The following is a 26,884-nucleotide window of genomic DNA, read 5'->3' as shown; positions in this document are numbered from 1 at the left end:
GAAGATTGAAGATGACGACGTCCTTTTAAGATGTAAACCTAATATAAATTTGGTATTAAAAAATAATTATTATTTTTTATTGAAAAATACCGGGTATCCGGCGGGTAACGGTTCCGAAAAATTGAGAACCGGAACCGGAACCATTCTCAATCGGTTCCGTATTTTAGGAACCGGAACCGGAACCACTCATATCGGTTCCAGTTCTGGAACCGGCGGTTCCAAGGTGGTTCCGGTTCTATAGCCGGGTACCCGGTTCCGCTGCTATTGTGTGTAATGGTTGAGATACTCGGTGGTATGGTGGAATATATCATTTGTCCATGATTCAATTTCAGATGTACATAATAATTGTAGACATTGAGGCATTGTTTGACAATTGCTGAATGGTTTAATACATAATGATTAAAAGGCTCTCACATGGTATAATGCAAAATGAAATGTAATTGTTTACATTGAAATTAAGGCATTGAATGGTTAAGGGAGGCACATGATACAAAATCATTCAGAAAGTTTTAAAATCATTAATAGACATATTTTTTTATTAAACAAGATTCACTTTTTAACAATTCAAATATTGTCTTTTAATAAAACTATTAAGAAGTAAATAAAAAACCCTTGTATTTATCATGGTTGATTTTATACAATCACAATTATCAAACAATTAAAATAATTGTTATTTTTTTTCATTTATATATTCTAAATAAATTATTTATGCTGATTAATTTAATAAAAAAAATTAAAAAAAATAATGTAATTAATTCTATTCACATAAAAATAAATATTTAATTAATAAATAAATATTTATATTCATTAAAATAATATATAAATGGAAGCAGGAATAAATATTTATATTAATGCCTCATAAATAACCAAAAAGTCAAAATCACCGGTCAACTTTCCTACCAATGCATTTAAACTGGTGAACTACCTATGGGCAAGTTCGTCATTTCACGAAACATCCCCTCCAAAAACTTCCCACCTATATTCAGGGGTAATTTCGTCATTTCCCTTGTACCCCCATCACATTTAAAACCAGAGCCTTCCCTCTCTTCCTTCACTCAATTGCGTGCAGAATTCTAGAGAGAGAAAGTGAGAGAGAGAGAGAGAGAGAGAAACAATGTCGTTACCGGAGCCGGAATTTGGCGAAAAAACGTTCCGGCCGATCTCGAAATGCGACGTCTCCGCCATCAATCACCGGTCGGTGGCGGCGGATCTCGACGGAACTCTGTTGAAAGCGAGTTCAGCTTTTCCATACTACATGCTTGTAGCGATCGAGGCCGGCAGCCTCCTTCGTGGACTTGTTCTCTTGCTTTCGTTTCCGATTATTGCTATTGCGTACATTTTCATTTCGGAGGCTTTAGCTATACAGATGTTGATCTTCATCTCGTTCTCCGGTATCAAGGTGAAGGACATCGAACTTGCGTCACGCGCCGTACTGCCGCGGTTCTATGCGGCGGACGTGAGGAGTGATAGTTTTGAAGTTTTCGATAGTTGTGAGAGGAAAGTAGTTGTGACGGCGAATCCGACAGTTATGGTGGATGCGTTTGTGAAGGATTATTTGGGAGCGGAGAAGGTGCTAGGAACGGAGATCGAGGTGAATGAGAAGACGAAGAGAGCAACGGGATTCGTAAAAGAGCCTGGTGTTTTGGTCGGTAAATGGAAGAAGCTGGCGATTTTGAACGAGTTTGGTGAAAATTCGCCTGATATTGGACTTGGTGATCGGAAATCTGATCACGATTTCATGTCCGTTTGCAAGGTGAGTCAAATTTTTATTCCGGTTTCTAGCATGTATCATGTATGCTCATTTTGAGGTATATCTTTGGCGTAGTCCGGATTCTTGACAACATTCCACACGAAATGACTTCCCATTTGCTAGTTTCAGTCTCAGCAAATTAAATTGTATTTTTCAATCTATCGAGATATATAGGTTTAGTGATTGCATTAATAGTATAAAATGGAAGCAGTAGTCGATATTTAGATACATTACTTTAACAACTCGATATGCTATCCTGACTTAACATAGATTTTATTGAATATGTAAAGAATGATGCATAGTTGTTACAGGACAAAGCATAAATAAAATGGGTTAATTACATATGAGTTTGTTAATTATTAATTAGCCAACTATGAGCTAACAAATAGCACTTTCTTGATACTGATTTTGGTTAAATAATTCCAGGCCTATAATATTTTTTCCATTGCAATTTGTGTGAAAATAGAGTTTTGATAGTAGTGTATGGTAACCATGTTCTTGTTCATTCTTTTATTTTAGTAGCATCTCTAGATTGGGTCTCTACAACTTTAAAGCTCTCAAATGGCTGCGTTTCCAATATTTACCCCATTTTGCACTGCTTTTTTTGATGGATCCATTACTAACTGGTATCTAATGATAGAATTCACCTCTTCCTGTGCTTATACCCCTATGCACTATCCAACGGTAATTTGAAATGTAACACATGGTTCTTAAATTATCCTGCAATTGATTCGACACGGAAACCCGAAGCAAATATAGAGAGACAGAAAGTAAAAAACTGCTGGTGATTATATTTTTGCTTAGTGTAGACTATAATACTTGGCTGATCTGTATTTTCGGTGCATTATGTGTCGCTGGTATATGTATGCTTTGTCAAACTACACGCATTTATTTGTGAGGTACATTTAGGGAGGTGGTTGGATGTCTAATAAAATCGTGGAGAGTTTGGTGTACTCTAATAAGAATAATGCGGGAAGCAGATGGTAGATGATTGTTTAATACCCCTTAAAGGGTATAGGCCCACACTGTAATGCTTGTTAGCCTAAGTCACGTGGTAGTTCCTTTAAAATATATAGGGCCCTTTTTCGTTGGCCAGTTCATGATAATATATGTGTTACTTGGCCCAGACTTGAATTATAAATAGAGCTTGATGTTGAATTTTGATGTTCAAACATAAGCAGAAACAGATACAATATATTATATTTGGAGGATGTACATAAAAGTTGACCTTAAAGAGCAGAATTCCCTTTGTCGTCTCACTAACCCTACCCCAGTTAGATCTCTTTCTCTTAAGTTTTGTATAGATAAAGTTTTCTGTGTAGATCATTGAGAAGATTTTTGTTTTGACGGTCTTTTCATAGATAAAAGGAGGGTGTTTTTTAATTGGGGGCATGTATGAAATAAACTTGGTGCATAAAGCTCTCCCTAGAAGCTTACTGAATAAGCCACTTTCTATATTATTAAGTCACTACCAAACAGTCATGTATAGCTGACCGAATAAGCTGTGAGTCTGAGGCCCATTGAGTTCATTACGTTGCTAAGAATCAGGTCCTTAAGTTCTATATGAATTAAGTTGTTTGTGTGTTTAATCTGTTTGAATACATCAAGGATGTTTTTGTTTGGAAGGTTTTTTTTCCATAAATGAAAGGAGCGTGCTTTTTAATTAGGAGGGGTAAGTTTGGAAAAAACTTGAAAATTCCCTCTAGAAGCTTACTGAACAAGCCATTTTTTATATTATTAAACCATTATCAAGCAGTCATGTATAGCTCTAAGAGTCTCATTAAGCTCTTAAGCTGTTAACAAACAGGCCCTCAATCTGCTTAGAATACTGTACGTGTCTAAATACTTTTATATAAGGTTGTCTTTGGAAATTTGCTTTTTTTCTTTTAAAAAAGTTAGAATAACTTTTAATTTTTATTTACAGATAACAGTAGTTACTAACTGTATGTTTGGTTTAATCTTAAAGCTTTTGCCACAACTTTGATAAACTGCAGGAAGGTTTCATGGTGCCTAAAGACGAATCGGCAGCCATCGTATCCCGAGATCGCCTCAAAACCCGATTGATCTTCCACGATGGCCGCCTAGTCCAACGCCCCACTCCGTTTAATGCTCTCATCACCTACATTTGGCTTCCATTCGGATTCATTCTCTCCCTTATCCGTGTTTACTTCAATCTCCCACTTCCTGAGCGAATAGTCCGTTACACCTATGGCATGCTCGGGATCAAGCTCGTGATTCGTGGCAACCCACCGCCACCACCCTCACCTGGGACCCCTGGAAACCTCTACGTATGCAACCACCGAACCGCTCTAGACCCCATCATCATCGCCATCGCWCTTGGCCGCAAACCRTTTTGCGTSACRTACAGYGTMAGCAARCTCTCRMGGTTCMTKTCWCCGATCCCYGCCATYGCCCTRACCCGTGACCGTGAAGCGGATGCTGCCCGGATCAAAGAATTGCTTCAGAAAGGTGACCTGGTGGTCTGCCCGGAGGGCACCACGTGTCGTGAACCGTTTTTGTTGCGGTTCAGTGCGTTGTTTGCTGAATTAAGTGACAGGATCGTGCCGGTGGCAATGAATTTGAAGCAGAACATGTTCAATGGCACGACGGTTCGTGGTGTCAAGTTCTGGGACCCGTACTTCTATTTCATGAACCCGAGTCCGACATATGAGATCACGTTTTTGGAGCGGTTGCCGGAGGAAATGACTGTTAAGGGCGGCGGGAAAACGTCGATCGAGGTGGCGAATCATGTGCAGAAAGTGTTGGGTGGTGTTTTGGGATTTGAATGCACCAATTTGACTAGAAAAGATAAGTACTTGTTGCTTGGTGGGAATGATGGGAAGGTGGAATCAATGTATGGTAAGAAAGCAAACTAATACAACAATCCAAACTAGTCGAGTAAAATGGTGGTTGATGGTGGTTATGGGTGGTGGTTATTGGGTAGTTGTTTACTAGGGGTATTGTATTTGAATTTGAACCATGAAAACAATCTCTAGATTCTTTCAATTTGTGATAAAAATTTCTTGTGGTATATATGTTTGTTTATCCACAGGGATAATTTCAAACTTTTTTAAGGTTACATTATATCTAAAACTTTTGATTATATTGTATAAATGAGATAACATAGAATAAATGATTTCAATAAAAATTGAGTAAACCTAAAACAACTAGATACTGAACATAAACCATTAATGATTTAAACCTAAAATCAAACAATTAATGGTTTAACCGTAAATAATTTCAGCTATATTTTTACATAGGTCGATAAAAAACTCTGAACACATGTAAATTTGGGCCCCAAAATTTTGGAGGCCTTGTTCAAAATCTTATATTTAACATGTTAAAAGGACGACCCTGATTATCCCTCATTTTTGGTAGACATTGGCAAATACAAAGTTCCAACATTCTATTTTAGTTTTTATGGTTTAATAATAGAGCACATGCATCATGATACAATGAAATATGTCTTAGGATATATTTGTTAGTAATTTAATGAGTTTAATGATACTTGTAGTTTATTTGGTCAGTTATACATGACTATTTGGTAGTAGAGGTGGCCAAAATTCGGTCCCGGGCCGGGCCTTAACCGGTCCCTACCGGGCCTAATCGCGACAAAAACCGGCGGTAACCGGTTCCGGTCCCGGTCCCGGTCCCGGTGATTTTCCTTGTAACCGGTCAAGGTTATTAGTAACCGGTTGTCCCAACCGGTCCCGGTCTCGGTCCCATAACCGGTCCCGACCGGGCCTATTCAAAAAAAAAAAGATTTTTTTTAAATTTTTGGTTATTAATAAATTTTTAATATGTCTGTAATATGATATTTTGAATATGTTTTATTATAAATACATTTTACTATAAATACGTTTTGTTATATATATATACGTTTATAAAGACGTTTTGTAATATATATATATATATATGTTTATAAATACGTTTTGTTGTAAATACGTTTAAAAATACACAATAAAAATACGGTTTATTATATATATACGTTTCGTTGACTTTCGTTGACCGGGCCTGGCCGGGCCGGGCCTATAACCGGTTACATAACCGGTCCCGGTCCCAAAAAACGTCAAAAACCCTAACCGGATCATAACCGGCGGTCCCTCAACCGGTCCCTACCGGTCCCGGTCGGTCCCGGTCCCTCTCCGGTCCCGGTCCTCCGTCGGTTACGGGCCGGGCCGGGCCCATTTGGCCATCTCTATTTGGTAGTGACTTATTCAGTAAGCTTATAAGGTGAATTTTATGTTAGAAACATTCAAATTTGTAGAATTTTTTTTTAAAAAAAAATATTGAATAAATTGATATTTATTATTTTAATTGTTTCCATTAATAAAATTAATATGTTATGAATTTTTATAAATTCTTTTAAATATATATTAAAATAATACATTTATATAGTCGTTGGAGTTGAAAAATAATATATATGAAATAAGAAACAAAAAATATTAATAAAAAATTAGGAAAACAACATTATTTACATTTTCACACATTTTGAACTTTAATATTACAAGAAAAAGAGAATGAATTGCCTACTCATACAAGGAGTTGTCAATATCAATCATGATTTGAGGTTTTCAATTGTCACATTTTAACCACAAAGATGATATATGATTGGTTTGAGTTTAGACTTTAAATATAGAAAATGTTTTGAGGTCCATATTCAAATCCAATAAGGAATAAAAGTTATCTTGTCACCACGAATGTTCAAATACGCTGACTTCGGTCTATCTGTTAAGCGGGTGGTCATCTTGGGATTAATTGGCTCATATAACAAGTTGGATATTCGAGTCAATAAAAAAGAAACTTGATAGATTTTATATAATTTTTTTAGAAAACTAAAAATTAAAATATTAACTAAATTATATTTAACTCAAATTCTAGAGATTGTTTCATGGCTCAAATTCAAAATACAATATCCCTAGTAAACATATACCCCATAACCACCACCAACCATCACCATTTTACTCGATTAATTTGGATTGTGTTCACTTCTTTTCGGGTTATTATATTGATGTGGCAAGTGATGTGATATTCAATTTAATATTATTTGCTAACGTGGTTCGTGACATGGATTTTTTTAATCTAAAATTAGTCTTAAACCGATTACCCGGCTACTTAAATGTTTAAAACTTTACATCTTAGGTACCAAAATGAAATTTTTGAAAACACGTTACACGAAATAAGAATAAAGTTAAAGTACATTATTTTTTTATGCAATTTGCCCTTTTTAAATTGGTGCATTCAAATCATACAACATCCATCCAATATCATCAAAAGTTATAAGCTACTAATAACTATCGTGATAATTTTTAAAGGGGAATTTCGAGTTTTTTGTTATAGGAAATCTATCCCCATCATGTGTTGCACCTTATTTCCTAATTAATGCGTATCATAGTGTGTATTAGTAGATATAAGCGTGCGTGCGCACACACACACATACACACACACACACATATATATATATATATATATATATATCTCGAGAGAATGATCATAATTAATGCTTGTTTTTGTTGTTTTATTTGTATCATAGTGTGTATTTTTGCTGTTTACAGTATATTACATCGTGTATCTTAGAATATCACGACGTGTATTCAATGATATCAGTAGGTATCATAGTTAGAGGTGACAATTGGTCAGGTTGAGTTGGGTTCGGGTTCAACCCATTTATTAAACAAGTTGAAAATATCAACCCAACCCAACCCAACCCAACTCATTTAGTTAAATAAGTTGAGATTTTTCAACCCGGTCCAACCTGTTATCTAAATGGGTAGACAACGGGTTGACCTGTTTACGATTACTTAACTCAACATGTTAAATAAATGGATTGAACTTGGGTTAACCCATTTAATTTTAAAATTTTAAATAAAAAGAAAAGACTAGACTATTTAATTTTTTTTTAATAAACACAACAAAACCACAAATACAAACAAATTGTTCAAAGTTTGAATAAAACACAACCACAACAAATATATTGTACAAAATAAATTGAAAAATACATTGGATTTTCATCTCACGACGGTAGAATTTTTAATTAAGAATAAAACAAAACTAAAAATCAGAATACTAGATATAATATTAAGAATAAAATAAAATTATATAATATTTTAACTAGGTTGGAAACAAGTTAAAAACGAGTTGAAAACAGGTCGAAAAATTCAACCAAACCCAACCCATTTATTTAAACGAGTTAGGTGGGTTGACCCATTTATTTTAAATGAGTTGAAAATCTCAAACCAACCTGCTAATTTTAGGTTGGGTTAGGATACATATTGGGTCATTTTTTTGCCACCCCTAATCAGAGTATAATCACTGCAATATTCACAAGTGAGGAGAAAAAATTTCTAAAATATGTAAATTACTCTTTATTTAGAATTTTAAGCCAAAATTATTAATTTCATAATTTAATCTTTAATTTATGGTTGAAATTGAATCTCACATATCTTACAAAATACTGAATTCTCATTTAAACGACCTTCTCTATATATGCAATAATAAACTATAGATTTAATTTTTTACAGATTTTAAATACGTACAATAAAATCTGGCCGGAAAAAACACATGATAAATGTTTTGTAGTGCAATGAATGTGGTAGATGATTCATATATGAAATTTGAGAAATGTTTCGTAGGTAAACACAACAACAAACCAGAAACTGACAGTATTAAAAAATGTTTCATATGTGAAATGTCAGTAAATGTTTTCTTAGGTAAAACACAGCAAAAAAAAAAAGAAACAATATTTTGTAAGGTTTTATATGTGGATTTTAATTACGGTTTTTATGCTAAACTGTTATAAGATAATTAAGAAATGTGATATCAATTGGTGAAAGAGACAAAAACACCCTAGTTAATATAATTTATATTAGGACAAATTGCATGAAAAAATAACGTAAATTAACTTGATTCTTATTGTGAATAACGTACTTTTAAAACTTTTATTTTGGTACCTAAGATATAAATGTTTTAAACATTTAAGTACCTGGATAACCGACTGAAGACTAATTTTAGATTAAAAAAAGATTAATGTTAGATTAAAAATATCCATGTCATTAACCACATCAGCAAATAACACTGAGTTGGGTACCACAACACTCGTCACATCAACATGATAACCGGTTAATGCTTCAACGGGTTACTCGGATACTTAAATGTTTAAAACTTCACATTTTAGGTACCAAAATAGAAGTTTTGAAAGTACGTTACCCTAAATAGAAATCAAGTTAAAGTACGTTAGTTTTTCATGCAATTTGTCCATTATTATTAGACGGTCTGCAAACACAAGAGGTCTTTATATTTGGGGAAAATTTTATTACCAATACCGGTAACCCAACCGACCAAATACGAAACCTGTATTCAAGAACACCAATGTAAGGTGACATGTTTTTTTGGCTCATTCAACACTGAGGCTAGCGAGGGGTCTGCGATCAAACACGAAACCTGTCATGTATTTTGATAAAATCGTTCCATCTCTGAATCTAATGTTGAATCCAAGGCCTGTCTTATATTTGGGGGCTGTTTGACAGTTGCTGAATGGTTTGGTGCAAGATGATTAAGTGATCAGAATGATTAAGAGGCTCTTATGATATAGTGCAAAATGAAATATAATTTTTTGATAATTATTTACAAGGAAATTAGGGTACTGAATGGTTAAGGGAAACCCATGATACAAAATCATTCAGAGGGTTTTAAAAACATTAAGAGGCAGAGACAGACCCATAAATTTTTTTCAAACGATGACACCATTTGACCATAAGAAAAAAATAAAGGAAAAAACTATAAGAAACAAATATACGGAATTTTTTTCAAACGATTACATCATTTGACTAAGAAAATAACACTAACATGATTCAAACTTGGGTATGAAGTGGAATAAAAAGGCTTGCAAACAAACAAACTTTACCAAATAAAACTTGTTCTCATTGTAGTTTCAAAATACATACGGTGACACACAACAAATTAATACGGTTGCAACTTTCACGAACCTAAATTTTTTACTCTTCCACAGAGAAATAATACGGTGGCACGTGCCACCGTATTATTTTTCTCTGCCGATGTTAAGTGTTAGACTTTTTTTTTGACAAACAAGATTCACCTCTTAACAATTCAGAGACTTCCTCAAAACTATTAAGAGGTAAACAAATAACCCGAAGCAAAATGATCCCAACTCTTTACAAACTATGAGGTTGTTTATTTACCTCTTAATAATTTTATTAAAAGATGAATCTTGTTTGACAAAAAAAAGTCTGCTTCTTATTAGCTCTAAAACCCTCTGAATGATTTTGTATCCTAAGTTTTCCTTAACCATTAACTGCCCTGATTTCATTGTAAACGATTACCAAACAATTATATTTCACTTTGCACTATATCATAAAAGTCTTTACATTCTGACAACTTAATCATTCTATACCAAATCATTCAGTAAATGCCAAACAACCTTATCTAAAACAACTATTTTTTAGCTCCTTATCGGATCTTTTTACTCTTTTAGTGGTATCTATTTTCTTAGTAATAAATATTTTCCAAAAGCTAAAACCCTAGTTCAACAAATGGAATATTCTTTCTGCTAAAGTACCCAAACTACCCTTCCCTCACCTCCATATAAACCAAAACAACTCTCACAATCTCATCGTAAATATCGGTTTATCCAGGGGCAATTATGTACCAAAACTAGAAAACCCTGCGGATGACTGCCACGTGTCAGTTCTTCAGCCTCTTGTTGACATTATCACCGACAAGATATTTTATTTCCCGCTGTTTCAAATCTGAGAAAAATAAAAAAATAAAAAAAGAATTTAAATTTCTTTTTTGGTTGTTAGAAATTCATTCGTATGAAGAACAACACGTCTGCAGGGTTTATCCTCTTTTCTTCTCACTCTAGACTAGAGAGAGAAAGAGAGAGATAGAGAGAGATTATGGCGTAATTCTGTGATATACTCTTCGAATTCCAGCTTTTGTGTAGATTCTCCGGTCAAAAATGGCCATCGGAGCCGTTATTTCTCACCGGAACTTGCCTTCTTTCATCGGCTCAGGTAATGATGATGTAGAAATTTAGTTTATGTTATCGATTAATGTGTGCATGTGCTTCATTTCGTGATTGAATATTGCCTTTCTTACGGTTTTGCTTTCTGTAAATTGTTGTCAGGTTTAATGCAGTAAGCATGTGTTATGGTTTTGTTATTGTTTTTATCGTACTTTCTGTGCTAGTTTAGCTTTTTTTGAGAATTAATTTGTTGCGAGCAGAGAAGTGTTCATAAGACGGATTCTTCGTCTATAAACATAATCATACATTTAGATTTTTGGCACTTGAATAGTTGAATGGTGCCGCAATTCTTATGTTAATCAATAATCATAATTTTTTTAAAACAGGATAGATAGATAGGAAGAGCGAGGGAGATTGATTACGACGTGATTCTGCAATATATTTTTTGAACTCTAGCTTTGTGTGTATAATCCTGTCAAAAATTGCCATTGGCGCATTTAATTCTGCAATATATTTTTTGAATTCTAGTTCCTGTTATCTATTTGTGCGCCTTTGTGTGTGCTTCAGCCTTTAGATCATTTCTTAATTTGACATCTCTGCTGTTAACCATAATTATATGTTTTGATGATGTTTTCCCTCATGGAGTTAGGGCTGGATTATTGGTTGACAGATTCTTCATGTTCAGATGTATTTGATGGATACTATCTATTTCATGATTGTAACATTGGGTTGTTGGCACTTGAATCCTGATTTTTTTTGTGTTAATTTTGTTGTACAAATTTTGTTGTTAGGATTATAGCAGGATTGTTGTTATAAACTTTGGATTTTTCATGTTTAAGCATGGTGAATAAAACTGGTTTATAGCATAATTGTATATTTAGGTTATTCACACTCAGACTGTAAATCACTTTCTAATTGTAGTTTTCTTCCATAAATGTTTCCCCCCCATGGAGTTGGAGCAGAATTTATTTTTACTCTACTTATTCTTCATGTAAAACACTCTGAATCAATCTGGTTTTTGTCATAATTGTACATTTAGGTTGTTGGTACTTGAATTGTAATTCGCTTTCAAATCTTAATTTTATTGCACAAATGTCAATTCTGTGAGGTAGCACAGAATTATTGTTTAAATACCGATTCTTCATGTTTGAAGACCGTTCACAAAATTTGGTTTATATAAAAATGTATATTTAGGTTGTTAGCACTTAGCACATGAATGCCTAATGTATTATTTACTTGTTCAGTGATGGGTTTTGGAGGTGGGGTTGGAGGGGGATAAGCAGTTTTAGTAAGAAAAAATTAGCATGATATATCCATCAAAAAGTGATAATGTTGTAATTTATTGTAGAAATGCATTTCCATTTCTCAGAGAAGGTTCCAAGTTAGCTTGGAGGCCTAATTGGTTAGATTTAGCTAAAACTTGGCAAAAAATGTACTTATTACCATTTTAAAATAGAAAAAGATCATATTGATGACTGCAGCAGTGAGTCGCAATGTTTATGCTCATACTTACAATGGCTCGACTGCTGAACCTTTCCTGAAAAAATATCGTGATAAACAGAAGGCAGAAGTTCATTTGCTTGTTTGCATTCAAGAAAAATGGTGATTGACAAACCATACAAAAACTAACAGTGACTTGCTTAATATTTGGTCAAAGCTCATTTGTAATCTCTTTGAAGATTGTGCTCATCCTTGGACAATAATTTATTTCAGGTAAAATTTATCCACCTGAACAAGCTACAGCATATCTGAGAGCAGATAATTTGAGCTTTTCTTCTGCACAATATGTGCATAGGAACATGTATTCAGAAAAGCTCTATAGTCTAAAGAAGATCTACTTTGTTTCCGGGTACTGGAATACAATATCTTCTCATGGTCTTGATCCATTTACTGGTAATGCGCTGAGATCTAGAACAGTTTTATCTTCTGATAGAGTTCATCCTTATACGGTGCCACAAGAAAGCAAAAAGTTTCAGATGACAAATCATAGGCGAAGAGCAAGAGGAATATGCAGATGCTTCGTCTCCTTACCTTCCGAGAGCTGCAATTGGATTAAACCGGTACAGCTACAAAATATCAGTATATGTAATAGGAAACCTCTGCAGCCACGACATACTACTATTAATAGAACCCGGGCAGACTATAAATCTGAGGAGTATGACGTGACAGGAACAGATTTGGATTCATTTGTAGCGTCAGAAGCTGGAGCAAGCGAGGCTGCTCTAGTTGGAGGAATGCAGGAAACAAAACCCTGGTGGGAGCAGTTCGCAAAGCGCTTTGTGATAGTACTCCTTTGCTTTTCTGCATTTCTGCTATGCAATATGGATCGTGTGAGTTTTTCTCTTTGTTCTTCATATTCGAATTTTGAAGTTTTTCCAATTTTGATGCTTTCTTTCCACACTACTTTTCAGTAATCATCTCAAGGTAAATTATTATGTATTTTCTCCAAGCTATATGTTGGGCGCTTATGCAACAGAATACTGAATGCTTTTATATGCTTATGTCTTCTTTCCTTTTCTTTTAATAAAAAATATTACTGCTTATGTCTATAATATTTCAGGTGAATATGAGCATAGCAATATTGCCCATGTCAAAGGAGTTTAACTGGAACAGTGCTACTGTTGGTCTCATTCAGTCTTCTTTCTTCTGGGGCTATTTACTTACCCAGGTTTGTTTTGATCCTTGACAATGCTCTAACATGATATAGAAGGATATAGTGTTGTTACCAATATAAATGTTTGCCAAACCTTCTACTGCTTACAGATGTAGTCCTGCATCTTCTATTCTTTTCAATCCTGGTAGTAGCTTTTAAGGGAGTTGAAGCTACACAGACTATGGATATATTCTAATACCTACCTGGTCTTTTCATGAAAATTAAGTTATTGGGATCTTAATACTATTTTATAGTTTCTCATGGGATTCATATTGGCAAAACCTAACAAGTTTGGGAAAATAGTTGTTCTTGTAGGTATTGAGTATTTCTAAATTCTGGTAGTCTTTTTCTAGCAACTTGTATTTCATTAGATATTTCGATGTTCTTGCAAAGAATCTTATGTTGTATGGATGCTTACATAACTTAATATGAGCAATTATATTTGCAATGCCATTTATTCACAAATGTGGTCATGCTATCCATGTGGAATCTGTTGCTTGCCCACAAGTGTTCTTCTCTTCCTATCTTACTGTCATTTAATTAGATTTTATTTTATTCTTGTTTCATGTTTTCGGGTAATAGATTGTTGGAGGTATATGGGCAGACAAAATCGGTGGTAAGCAAGTACTTGGTTTTGGAGTTATCTGGTGGTCGGTTGCAACAGTCTTGACACCTATTGCTGCCAAAATAGGACTTCCTTTCTTACTTGTCATGCGTGCCTTCATGGGGATTGGCGAGGTTGGCCTCTTATTTTGCTTTATTTATTTCATTGCTCATTGCTCTATTTTATTTGCTTCTTTCTGTTTTCTCTTCATCCTCACAACATTTGTTGCATTCTTTCTAATCAAGTTTTGAAGTAACTTTTTAAGTTCTTCGATTTTGTTTTTATGTAAGTTCCCTATGTATTACTTGTCACAAAGAGAGGCATGCATCAGATTTATGTAATTCATAACCAGGCAAATCAATCTCGGCTTGGTGAATGTTTATTTTCTCACGTGAACACATTTTTATAGTTTTCGACCACAGAAATTGCATCTCGATAGAGCTTAATGACCTTATTATTTGAAGTTGGTGATTTTAGTGTCATCAAACATTTGGGTATAATTGAGATTGACTTTGAGATAGATAACTATTCAAGGTTGAGCATTAAGACAAGTTTGATGGTGCAGAGTTCAGACGTATACGCCACCTTGAACCTTAGATTGCCATATAGCAGGGATGCGCCCCCTTGCAGGGTTCTAGGGGCAGCGCCCCTGCTGGGGTTCCATGGTGGTGGTTCTAAGTTTCTATTTGACGGCGTGTTGTCTTCTGAACTTTTACATAGAACGCTTGTAGCCTTCTGAAATTCATTTCAGAACATTGGACTTGGATTCAAAAGGCAAGTTGCCTTCTGAACTTTAGTGCAGTAACTGTTGTTAATGTTATAGTAATTTCATAATTGTTCTTATCTTTAAATAACTACTTAACCATCCGAAATTAACCGTTATTTTAACTACCTATAGAAGGCAATTTCTGTCTCATTTTATGGACGAACAATTAGAACAATCTTACTGTTGAACACTCTTTTTTTTTTGCCTGAGAACGAGAGTGAGATTTTGGACTATCCCAATACACATTTCGTGTAACCCAAGGCTTGAAGGGTCGACATACTGTACTTGGAAAGTGTTCTCCAATAGACGATCCAAGATTTTATCCAAGTGATAGATACCACAAACCCAGATTTCTAAAATTTAATGGGGAAAAAGTTTTCAATTTACCTTAGAATTAACTGTTTGCCTACAATTCCGACAAACTGAAAAACCATTTTCTGTTAGATTGCCAAATCAATAACATTCTCTAATCAAGTAAGTAGATGATTGCCACTGTCCAAATATCATGATTGCACCTTATGAAACCATTTGATCTGTTGAGCTAATCCAATTCCTAAGTTTCGAAGGTCTGAAGCTCACTCACTAAACTGCATGAATTTAATTTGTGCATCAGTCAATGAGGTCTTTCAAAGAGTCCACCCTCTAGGTAGAAGTAAAAAAGTACAAGTGGCATGTATTTTCGAAAGCAAGACATGTTGTCAATATTAATTTTAGGCTAATTGCTACTGTTTCATCTTAACACGCGAGACTTTCAGACAAACCATACTCAAGGCACAACAATGGTATTGTCACGTAATGGGTAGATACATGCTTAAACTTCAAGTTTAGCTGTGAGGCTGTGAGTGGTGCTGCAATGAGGCAGCTCTTGATGTTACAATATCTTATCTACTCTTTTCAGCTTTTAAAGATCTATATACAAATCTGCATTTTCATATCTAACTCCCACTTGGTTTTAATTTCTTGGACTAAACTATTGCTTGAATGAGCTGTCTTTTCCTGGCAGGGCGTTGCGATGCCTGCTATGAATAACATACTTAGCAAGTGGATTCCTGTCTCAGAGAGAAGTAGGTCACTAGCACTGGTATACAGCGGAATGTATCTGGGCTCCGTGATAGGATTGGGTGTATCTCCTATCTTGATCCAAAAGTTAGGATGGCCATCTGTTTTCTACTCATTTGGTTCCCTTGGAAGTGTGTGGTTTGCTTTTTGGCTGAGCAAAGTAAGTTCTCTTTTATATGGCTGCATCAATTTAAATTCTAGTTCCCTATTTAAAGTAGAATTTCCTTGATAATCGTACTTTTTCATCACCAACTCAAATTCTACTTGTTTGAGGTCCTTACCCTTTGGTAGGACTGCAATATATAGCGGATATCAATTCCCACTTTTTGTAAAAAAAGGTTGTCTTAGATGCTGCTGACCCGGTGCAATGCAAAGAGATTGAGCTTTCAACCTTAAGACTTACAGTGCAGCTTGTTGCTCTTATCCCAACCTAAATGTACCAACTCAGCTACTAGTCTTGTAGGAAATATAAGGTCTTATAAAGCTAAATATGGGCCTAATCGCATACTCATTTATGGAAGGTGTAATGGTAAGGTTAGTTAGCATAAAGGCCATTATATAGTCTCCGTAACTAAGATAATACTACTGTCAGTAAGGTTTGGCAGGTAGTACACGGTATGCTTAATTTTGACTAAAGAATAAGATAATCAAGGAGCGGGCTAACTCCTGAATGTAGGTCAACTATTGTCTTTTGCTATTTTCATTGTTTTCTCGAAGTAATCTACAGCTGGGTCCTATCACTGTCTTACCTGCTGTATTTTACTAAAATCTTTTGGAAAAGTGGAAATAGTAGTAAAAGTAGGATGCCGATATAAGAACCTAGAAGAGTGGTTGATAGGATCCCCCCTTTTCGCCCCCATGGAACCACGTGCATCTAACACACCTTTTACTAAGCACCAAATTTTGATTCATGAAGTACATATTCAATCCTCAGAACATTCACTGTTGGTGTCCTTGATAGTATAAATCTTTTTACGACACAATATGTGAAGGAAGCGTGGCACCCACGACCATATATTCACTTTTGATCTTACAAGTTACACCATCATTTTTTTAGTATCATAATGACTTTTCCAATGTTTAGTAATCATATGCTCAAACATTTTTGACAATATTATTGTAAATTTCTGCGGGTTTGACTTTTTTTTAAGTATATAATATTTTATAATATACGGGAAAACTCACACACACTCCTCACCTTTGGTGAGATTCGAACCTTTGACCTCTAGAGAGGTTGGGCTCTATGAGCAACCTGGGTGGACCAATGACCCTTTGCTGGTTTTATCTTTCTTTCAGGCTCATAGTTCACCAGAAGAAGATCCTGAGCTTAGTGCAGAGGAAAAGAAGTTTATCTTGGGCGGCAGCATCCCAAAGGAACCCGTCACTTCCATTCCATGGAAACTTATATTATCAAAGGCACCTGTCTGGGCTCTCATTGTATCCCACTTTTGCCATAATTGGGGAACATTTATTCTTCTTACATGGATGCCTACCTACTATAACCAGGTAAAAGAAAAGTTGAATAATTATTACCATCCCTCTTTATGCTTCTTATCCATTGTTTTCTAGCTTCATCTCTATACTATATTATGCTCCTTCAGTCTCAAAATAAATGTCCACAATGAAAATGGCACAGTTTTATGGATGTGTAATTATTACATGTTTTAATTAACAAAATGACAATTTTACCCTTAATTATAGAGAGATTTTCTCCACCTCATAATTAAGGGTAGAATGCGAAATTAGACATTTACTTTTGAAAATAGACACTTATTTTGAGACAAGCTAAAGTAGTAATGTAGACATTTATTTTGGGGGATAGGGAGTACAACATTTAGGTAAACGTCTTAAAAACAACTTATTAATTTAGCATTAGGTATTGCTTAGTAATAACCACCTGATAAACATGTTCACATACAAGTTAATCATTGAGCCCTGTTAATACGACAAAATGCTCCATCATTATCTTTATCCACAAAAAAAAATACTCCATAATTATCTTTACCCACAAAAGATGCTTCACCATTAAAACAAAAACAAGTTACATTTTTGTTTTTAAATCTAAAATATCTAAATTTAATAAACATATTTATACCAAAAAACAAGAATTTTGTAATCTTTAATTTGACACCAATATCGATAAACTTCTGGAGTTCTTTTTACCTGGTCTTTAAATGCACTTGTAATTCTATTTTATTCAAACATAAATTTCAGATTTTCCTTTTTTGACGAGAAACTGCTTCTATTTTCCCTTCTCGATTTACAATAAAATCTTTCATCTCATGCATCGCACGGGTATACAACTACTTCTGGGAAATCCTGTCAAAAAGTGTTTATCGTAACATCATAAATATATTAGCTATGCATCTTTGAGACATGCCAACTTTTCACCGTGTAGCTAATTGTGTATGCACCAGGAAACGACTCATATAAATTTCTTCATTCAATAAATTAGAATAGAACATGTAGATTGTTGTGGAGAAGAGACATCGACAGCATATTGCTGCTGAATGTGAAACATATTTTCAGATGAACTAAGATATCTACATTTGTTTTTTTTCCTTCCCTTCAGGTGTTAAAGTTTAACCTTACTGAATCTGGACTATTATGTGTATTGCCATGGTTGACTATGGCTGTCTTTGCCAACATCGGAGGTTGGATTGCAGATACACTTGTTAGCAGAGGCCTATCGATCACTACCGTTCGCAAGGTAACTATACTAGTCTTTGTTTTGTATGATAATCCTATTTGGCTTTTTGTGTACGTCTGAGAACTAATCGACTGAAATATCAAAATCTTGCAGATAATGCAGTCAATCGGATTCTTGGGCCCTGCTTTCTTTCTTACTCAGCTGAGTCGTGTCAAGACACCTGCTATGGCCGTGCTCTGTATGGCTTGCAGTCAGGTCTGATTTAGCACAAATTTTCTGGTTTTAGGCTCTCTGGATATGTGATTCTTTAGTATATACTATTTAGAGTAAATTACGATTGCGTCCCTGTAGTTTAGAAATTGAGATTTTCGTCCGTGAACTAACTCCTACCTTTAAGTACAAGGGACCAAAACAGTAAATAAATGTAAACAGGGACTGAAACAACAATAAATTCATAAGGACGAAAATAACAATGAATTATAAACCATAGCCATAGGGATGAAAACCATAAATTTTGAAACACAGGGAAGGAAATTGCAATTTTTAACAAACCACAGGGATTAAAAGCGTAATTTACTCTAATATTTATTTACGGCAAAACTCAAACACACTTTTCACCTTTGGTGAGACTTGAACCCTTGACCTCCAAGGAGGTTGGGATCTACCGCTAACCTAGGTGCCGCTGGGCCATTGCCCATTGACCCTTTGGCAGATACGTGCAATTTTTTGTTTAGATTTGTGTCTCTGTGTTTTGTTGGGTTTTGGGTTTTGGGGGGGGGGGGGGGGGGTCTAGAACCATTTTAAGAACTGCACCACATGGTGGAAAATTGTGAAAATTGGAAAATTAGTCTTCCGTATTATTGCTTTGAAGTCATCATCTATTGAATTGATGAATAAGGTATATTTCCTGAAGATGAAAAAAGGTATTATTTCACAGTAGCCTACAGGATATCGTGTTACAGTCGACATGCAGGCTCAATTAAATTGATACAAAGATGTATCCATATTTCTTCCTTTCGCACACTTTTTCACTAGCCGGGGTTTTCATGCAATCGACTGTTCTACTCTTTAGGGTAGAGGTTAGGTGTGTGGTTACATCTTACCCTCCCCAGACCCCACCTCCAGGTGGGATATACTGGGATCGTTTGGTTTGTTTTTGTTATCTATTTAACAAGAACCTCTTGGTTCCCGGTAACCGGCTACATTGCCCCTGGTAACCTCGGTTAACATCAGTCTTTACATTCTGACTCTATTGAGTTACAACTGCATCAAGAAGATCAGTTTCCTGGCTAGCTTTCTACGGTCAACCATTACATTAATGCTATTATGGTCATTTTTTTACAGGGATCGGATGCATTCTCCCAATCTGGTCTCTACTCCAATCACCAAGACATTGGACCTCGTTATGCGGTTAGTACTTTCTCTTCCATCATTTCTTCATCCATAATAGAAAAAACCGGCAAATGGCACTACTAGCAATGCACGACTGAACCGGTACCTCAACCGGTAAGTGTAAGACCTTGGGTTTGCTCCCTAGTGGTAACCGGTTCGAGTCCCCTGAGGGCCACTAGAGGTTTTCCTGGCTGCTAACTTCAGGGCATGGGATCAGTCGAGATGTGCACAAGCTGGCCCAGACACCCATAGTTACGAAAAAAGGAAAAAAAAAAGGAAATGCACGACTCACGAGTGAGTTGTGCTAAAGCCTTCCATTCTATTGGCTACATAAATACGAAGTTGGTAATTAGCTTGAGCTTTTTGGTGTCATATAGTTAGGGGCGTACACGAGCCGAGTCAAGTAGCAGGTTATTCAAGCTCGGCTCGAAAAATTAATGTCAGGCTCGAGCTCGATTACTTTTTCAAAGTCGAGAAGCTCGAGATCGAATATTTTTTCAATGTTCGAGCTCGAGCTTGGTGCTCGTTTATGAGCTGGAATTCGAGATCGATAACTCGCTTATTTACTCAAGCTGGATGGTTTTTATATTTTGATTATATAATTTGTAAACATATACTTATGTTTGTCTCAAAAAAGTGTATGCTCAAATGGTTTTGCTCGACTGGACTCGTAAAGTTTAATCGAGCTTTTGAACGAGTCGAGTCGAACATTGGTGCTATGGAGCTCGACTTGTTAAGTTAAGCGAGCTCTATTTTGTGTTCGAGATCGACTCAAACTCGATAATTATTAAGCTTGAGCTCCATATTGTTTAAAGCTCGACTCGTTTACACCCCCTACATATAATGCAAGTTATAATCGTAAATCTAGAAGGGGCCGTTTTGGGCTACTTTTAGGTTATTTTTGGTACTAATTTCGTGTATGAAGCTAAAAGAAACTGCTTTTGACTTTATACGCCAGGGAGTATTGTTGGGGTTGTCGAACACAGCAGGAGTACTTGCTGGAGTTTTTGGTACCGCTGCAACCGGTTATATACTCCAGAACGGTAAGATCATAAACATTTGAGCTTTTGCCCCTCTATCTGTAACATTTGAATTTCACGGAAACAACTGCTCTACTATTTCAAAGTAGAGGTCAGGTCCGTATACAATCCAACCCCCATATCCCACCTCTGGGTGGGATAGACCGTGCTCGTTTTGTTTAGTTTGTGTAACCTTTGAGAAGTGTCCATAAATGATAACAAATTAAACCGCTCCTAAAACCACAAAGTGAGTTGGTTGGTTTGTTCTTTGAACAGGATAAAGTAGAACAACATAATCGCCTGAACCGAACCATACCAAACCAAACCAAACCAATGACCAAACCGACAAGTTTGGTTTGCTTGAACACTTCAACTTTTATGATCCATCTTTGAATCTTAAAAAAAATCATAAAACGGGGACTAGAGATGCACAAAAGGATCCGTTAAAGGGAAAAGCCCAATTCGGTTACCCTTTTTGGACTAGGGACCGGTAATGGACCGGTTAAGGAAAGGACCGGTCAAAGCCCCTTAACCAGTTAATTGGTTAAACGAAAACCAGTTAAAGGGCCAGTCCGGTTCAAGGAAGGCCTTAAATAAGTTTTCAATCAGGAGTATGACCTAAATTCTTTTTTTAGCTCAATGACCTTCATCTGATCTGCCACCGATTATACAGTTTGCTCCCTTAAAAACTTGGAAACAACTATATTTAGGTATATTATCTTAAATGAGTTTTTAATTAAATTTATGACCTTCTCACGAGTATGGAACCAATTTTCTATTATTGGTAATTGCTCATTTGTACGGTATGCACATGTGCATACAAGTAATTGAAGATGTTTCGTGGTTTGTAAGTAATTTTTCCGGTATGTACATGTGTATAATATGCACACGTGCATAAAAACCATAAAACATCTTCAATTACTTGTATGCACACAGATGAATAATTACCAAAGCGTTCCTCAGTTTTTCGTTTTTTTTGCTATTTTTCCCTAAACTTGACCCAGTCGCTATATATCGTTATATATGTCAGACTTAACCAATCATATGTTGCAGGTTCTTGGGATGATGTGTTCAAAGTGGCTGTCATCTTGTACCTCATTGGAACTGTTGTCTGGAACCTCTTTTCCACCGGTGAGAAAATTCTTGATTGAATAAGCCACAATACAGAAAAAATAGATAATTTAAAACGTAAAGCCGCATCAGCTCAACCGTGGCTAGCCCCTGGGTTTAGTCCATGTCCAGGCTGGGTTAGCCACGGTCCAATGAGCTGGTCTCCAGTTACGGTTGGTCGAGTCAAGTATTGAAACTTACTCCCAAAACTTGAGTCAAGTATTGAAACTTACTCCCAAAACTTGAAACGGTAACTGGTTGAGTGGTTTCCACGATTAGATTTGTTGTTGTCTTCTAAAAAAAAATCATCTGTACCATTTGGGATTCTTTGTTTTTCTTTTGATTTATTCTTAACTTGTTCACAAATTACACCGATTATATCGTTGTATGATGTTAACACGCTAAATGTTGATGCGTCGAATGTAAAACTCTTGTTATATGTAACAAATTCCCCGAAACTAGGAGATAAATCGCGTTTCATGTTAGTTTTGTACTTTTTGGGGCAGATAAATAAGGGGTCGTTTACCAAACACTTACTTGGTGAGTGCTTATCGGTAAAATTTAACACTATTATTTACTTAATGAGTAAGATTTTAGTCCATCAAAACGACATCGTATGCAACAATTTACACGATAAGCGCTTACCATGGAAAGAGTCGTCGCTCTCGCTTACCAGATTGAATCTAAGACTTGTCTTATATTTGAGCCAAATGATCTCAAACCCTTTGTCAACTAAGCTACACGCTGGAGGCTATAAGAGGAGTTGCTATTCATATACTAATGGTGCAAATGTGAGCACTGGATATGTTTAGTTTGTTTGATTTTAAACTAAATGCTATTTTCTATTTTGTTTTATTTTAAAAATATAACGAAAGGGCTTTTGGTCTAGCGGTATCGTAGTCTTTGGCCTCTTAGGAGGTCAGAACTTTAAACCTCACTAAATGTGAGAAGAGTGTGTGATTTTATTTATTGCATTTTTGTATATATATATATAATATACTTTAAAAATAAATATATAAATCAAAATTAATTTTAAAAAATACCTCCCAAAGAGTTAGAGCGGTAGGTTAAACGAATGTAGATTACCTTTAAATGGCACCCATCAATCTAACAACTCCCAAACCACTTTTGGGCATGGTTAAATTTGAATTGAATTCATAGCCATCAAAGTAAATGTTCAAATACTGAAATTACAATGTTACCCCAAGAGAATAATTGAAAAAAGTAATCGCTCTCAAACAGGTAACTCAAAAAGCAAATGATTGGAACAACTTTATTTAAAAATACAACAGGTTTAAATTTGAATTATGTAGAAGACGACCTTGAACCTCTCTGTTAGCCTCAATCAGCTTTGAAATATCTTCTTACTTGTAGTTCTTAGAGGGTGCGCTTCGTGCTGAGCTTGTTAGAATTGCTGCTAAGAATATCTCCAACAGATACTTCAAAATGACAAAAATAGGCGTTTGGACATTTTTTGCTTAATAGATTCTCCAAACTTTCTCCAAAGTAGAGAAAGTGTAAATTTCTCCAAATATGGAAAAAAAACCCTCCAAAAATGCTTACCATGATAAAGAAATGATTTTTTATAATATTTACCAATAATAATCATTGAAATGAAATGTTTATTAGACATGGCAACGAGGCGGGTTTTGTAATCCCGGCCCCGGTTTTTAGTAATATCCCCCGGCCCCAACCTCGGTCCCCGGAGGGTATGGGGATTAACATCTTGTCCCCGGTCAAACCCCGGTAAAATCCCATGAAAAATATTTGTTAGTTTGAGTCTACTGGGGATCCCCGACCCCGGTTTGAGTAACATCCCCCGGCCCCTAGTCTTGGCCTCGGTTTGAGTCTACTGGGGATCCCGGTCCTGGGACCCGTTTTAGCGAGGAATCCTCGTCTCTATTCAAATCGGGTGAGTCGGGTTCTCCCAGCAGGTCAGGACAAATCACCATCCTTAATGTTTACGAGAGAAAAATAATATTTTATTAATGTATAAAATATTTTAATAATATAATTAATGATATAATTTTTAAAATAAAAAATCTTTTGAAGTTAAATTTAATTTTTTAAAAAATTTAAACTTTAATTCTTCATTTAAAAAAAACTTTTCATCAACCATTAATTCAAGTAGCTAAAATTACTTCAACAACCGCTACAAAATATAATCATCAACCAAAATAATAAAAATAATAATAAAGACCGTAAAATAATTCACCAATAAATAAATATTAAATATTATATTAAATTATATTATATTATAATTTTTAATATAATTATTGGATCGACATAAAATCCTAATAAAAATTTGTACGATTTATTATTAATTTTCCCATAAAGGAAATGGAAATAAAACTATTATGGCACAATAATAAATGAAATTGTACCTACAAAATAAAAATTGCATGTGACCATATTCAAAGCAAATGTTTGACCCGCAAAATCCAACCCGACCCGAAATTTAAATTTAATGGTGTTCAAAATTCAAACCTACCTCATCACCTTTATACCCCCGATAATTTCAACCCAACCACCAAAATCAAAGCTTCCATTAAAACCACCCCAACCACCGCCACCGCCCGCCACCGTCCGCCGCTGCTACTTGCCGCCTTCCTTCTCTTTCTTCACGCTTTCCATAATTTCTCTCAAATCTCTTCGAAACACATTCACCTTTAATCCATACTTCATGAACAAAGTCAACGACATCTTCTGTTCCACTTTGTGTCCCGGCACCACCGCAAGACGGTGGCGTAGCAGCACCGCCGCCGCTATCGACTTCATCTGCAAGTACGCGAGGTCTTTCCCGAGGCAAATCCTGGGTCCTGCGTTAAACGCGACGAATTTATACGAATCGTGCCTGACGAACTTGGTCCCATCGGGGGACAACCATCGCTCGGGGCGGTACTCGAGGCAGTCGTCGCCCCACGTCGACTTCATTCGGCCGGCGGAGTATATTGAGTAGGTGACGGAGGAGCCGGCTGGGACGAAAGTCCCGTCTGGCAACACGTCGTCGGAAACCACGTGTTTCGAGTCCTCCGGCACCGATGGGTATAGTCGGAGAGTCTCGGATAACGCTGCTTTCAGATAAACCAACCGGTCCACCTCCTCGAACCCTAATGGTTCGTCGGTCCATTTCGCCACGTCATCGCCACGTGTCTCCAGCAGGACGCTACTGATTTCTTTTAGAATATTTTCTTCCACTTTTGGGTGCTGAATCACCAACCAGAAAAACCAGCTCATCGCGACTGATGACGTGTCACGTCCAGCTAGGATGAAGTTGAGTGCCACTTGTTGTAGAAACGTGTCCGAATAGGATTCTTTCATTCTCATGAACCTGGATAACAAGTCATCATGTAGGCTTCCATTAAGCTGAGTAGACAATTCATGCCTACGTGTACTGATGATGCTGGACAAGTATTCCTCCACGTGTACAAGGCTTCGGCTCAAGCTGACCTCCAAGCCAAGCCTAAGCCATCTCCTCATTTTCCAAATAACTTCCGGAAAAATAAACCGTTGCAACGAAGCCTCAGTTGCCCGATCAAACGCCAGTGCGAAACTATTGTCGGGCAACTCAGGGGCTAGTGTTTGCGGGTCTTTTCCGAACGCCAAACCGCAAATGTTATCGAACGTAATCCGTAGCAAAAGATCTTGCAGATCTACGGGCTCAGACTGGACCTGAGCCCGTTCCAGAATCGGACAGAACCGATTCTTGATGGCTCGAGTCACCCACCGAGCCATGGCTTGTCGCAGCGTTCGTGTCGTGAACTCGAGCGCCGCCGTCTTCCGTTGGAGGAGCCACGTGTCACCATCCGAGTTAAAGATCCCTTTCCCCAATAGATCGTGAAAAACCGCTTGCCAAGTGGGACCCTTGGGGTAATTATCAAACCGGGTTTTGAGTATGTGTTCGAGATTCTTCGGGTCACATGTGACCGTCACGAGCCCTTGTTTCCGGGCAAGAAACGGGACCGCACATATACAAGTCTGGTAGGTTCCGTTACATGCCCGGAGATTATCGGCAATCCATTCGTGCAAACGATCGGAATTCTCGATCAGGCCCGGAAGACTCCCGAATAATGGCCAGACACGTGGACCCTTTAATGACCGTGAGATGAAAGTGAACCATAGTAGGTAAGCAGTCACAGCAGTGAACAATAGCAAGGCTATAGATACATCCATTCTGTATCTATCACCCTTTTTTCCCGCCTAAATAAAAAAAGCTTTAAAACACGAAAACAGATCTGATTTCACTCTTCAAACCAGAAGAGAGAGAGAGAGAGAGAAAGCTTCAAAAACAGATGATAATGGCGGATCGAAGCAACATGAGAGAGAGAGAGAGATAAAGCTTCAAAAACAGTTGATAATGGCGGATCGAAGCAACATTCGAAGGAGAAAGCTTGAAAAACAGTCGATAATGGCGGATCGAAGGATTTCAGATGAAGAAACGTAGAGAGAGAAAGCGATGGATGAGCGAAAAAGAGGGGAAATGAAGGTATGATTTATATAAGAATGTAGTTGAGAAGATGGAAGGCAATTACTGAAGACAGAGTGTTTTCTCTCCCTGTTTTCAGCCATTTGATATGAAACGCCATTAATGCAAAAACAGTGGTCGTTGTAAATGAATTTATGAAAAAAGAAAGGAAATCGAAAAAGAGGGTTTCATCTGTTTTTTAGATTTAGAAACGGAGATCAAACCCAATTAAACCCAAAATCAATCTCTTTCTCTCTCTGCAACTAATGCCGCAGTGGTGAGGAGCTGGATGCCTTTAATTTCATTCATTCAAATGAATTAATGACTTCAGTTTCGGTTGAGAGAAAAACTCCAAAACTCAGAGATATACATATAGACAGAGAGTGAAATCGATCGATATATATATATATATATATATATATATATATATATA

At 36.3% G+C, this 26,884-nt stretch overlaps 3 protein-coding genes across 4 annotated transcripts; 2 read left to right on the top strand and 1 right to left on the bottom strand.

Annotated features, from left to right (window-relative positions):
• Positions 1–1,114: 1,114 nt before the first annotated feature.
• LOC112526894 (probable glycerol-3-phosphate acyltransferase 8) lies at positions 1,115–4,793 on the top strand. The gene is made up of 2 exons (XM_025137329.1): positions 1,115–1,753; positions 3,745–4,793. The coding sequence occupies exons 1-2, from the start codon at positions 1,115–1,117 to the stop codon at positions 4,624–4,626; spliced, it is 1,521 nt and encodes a 506-aa protein (XP_024993097.1). The 3' UTR covers positions 4,627–4,793.
• Positions 4,794–10,575: 5,782 nt separating this feature from the next.
• On the top strand, positions 10,576–22,468 carry LOC112526619 (ascorbate transporter, chloroplastic). Of its 2 annotated transcripts, none has more exons than XM_025136978.1 (11): positions 10,576–10,782; positions 12,447–13,063; positions 13,294–13,401; positions 13,969–14,124; positions 15,760–15,975; positions 17,112–17,321; positions 18,388–18,525; positions 18,619–18,720; positions 19,810–19,875; positions 20,816–20,900; positions 21,930–22,468. In XM_025136978.1, exons 1-11 carry the CDS (start codon positions 10,728–10,730, stop codon positions 22,025–22,027), a joined length of 1,851 nt encoding a protein of 616 aa, XP_024992746.1. In that variant the 5' UTR covers positions 10,576–10,727; the 3' UTR covers positions 22,028–22,468. The 2 variants fall into 2 exon arrangements, with proteins under 2 accessions (XP_024992746.1, XP_024992747.1); XM_025136979.1 differs by lacking the exon at positions 10,576–10,782 and having other exon boundaries at positions 12,755–12,793; positions 12,903–13,063.
• A 795-nt stretch (positions 22,469–23,263) lies between these two features.
• On the bottom strand, positions 23,264–26,159 carry LOC112526439 (cytochrome P450 86A8-like). Its single transcript, XM_025136721.1, has 2 exons — positions 24,590–26,159; positions 23,264–23,316 (listed from the first exon to the last, which is right to left on the bottom strand). Exons 1-2 carry the CDS (start codon positions 26,157–26,159, stop codon positions 23,264–23,266), a joined length of 1,623 nt encoding a protein of 540 aa, XP_024992489.1.
• Between the last annotated feature and the right edge of the window lie 725 nt (positions 26,160–26,884).

This window comes from Cynara cardunculus, assembly GCF_001531365.2.
Source record: "Cynara cardunculus var. scolymus isolate 2C chromosome LG 14, CcrdV1, whole genome shotgun sequence".
NCBI classification, from domain to species: Eukaryota; Viridiplantae; Streptophyta; class Magnoliopsida; order Asterales; family Asteraceae; genus Cynara; species Cynara cardunculus.
The sequence above is the reverse complement of the archived record's forward strand: the minus strand, read 5'-3'. Positions and strand labels throughout refer to the sequence as shown.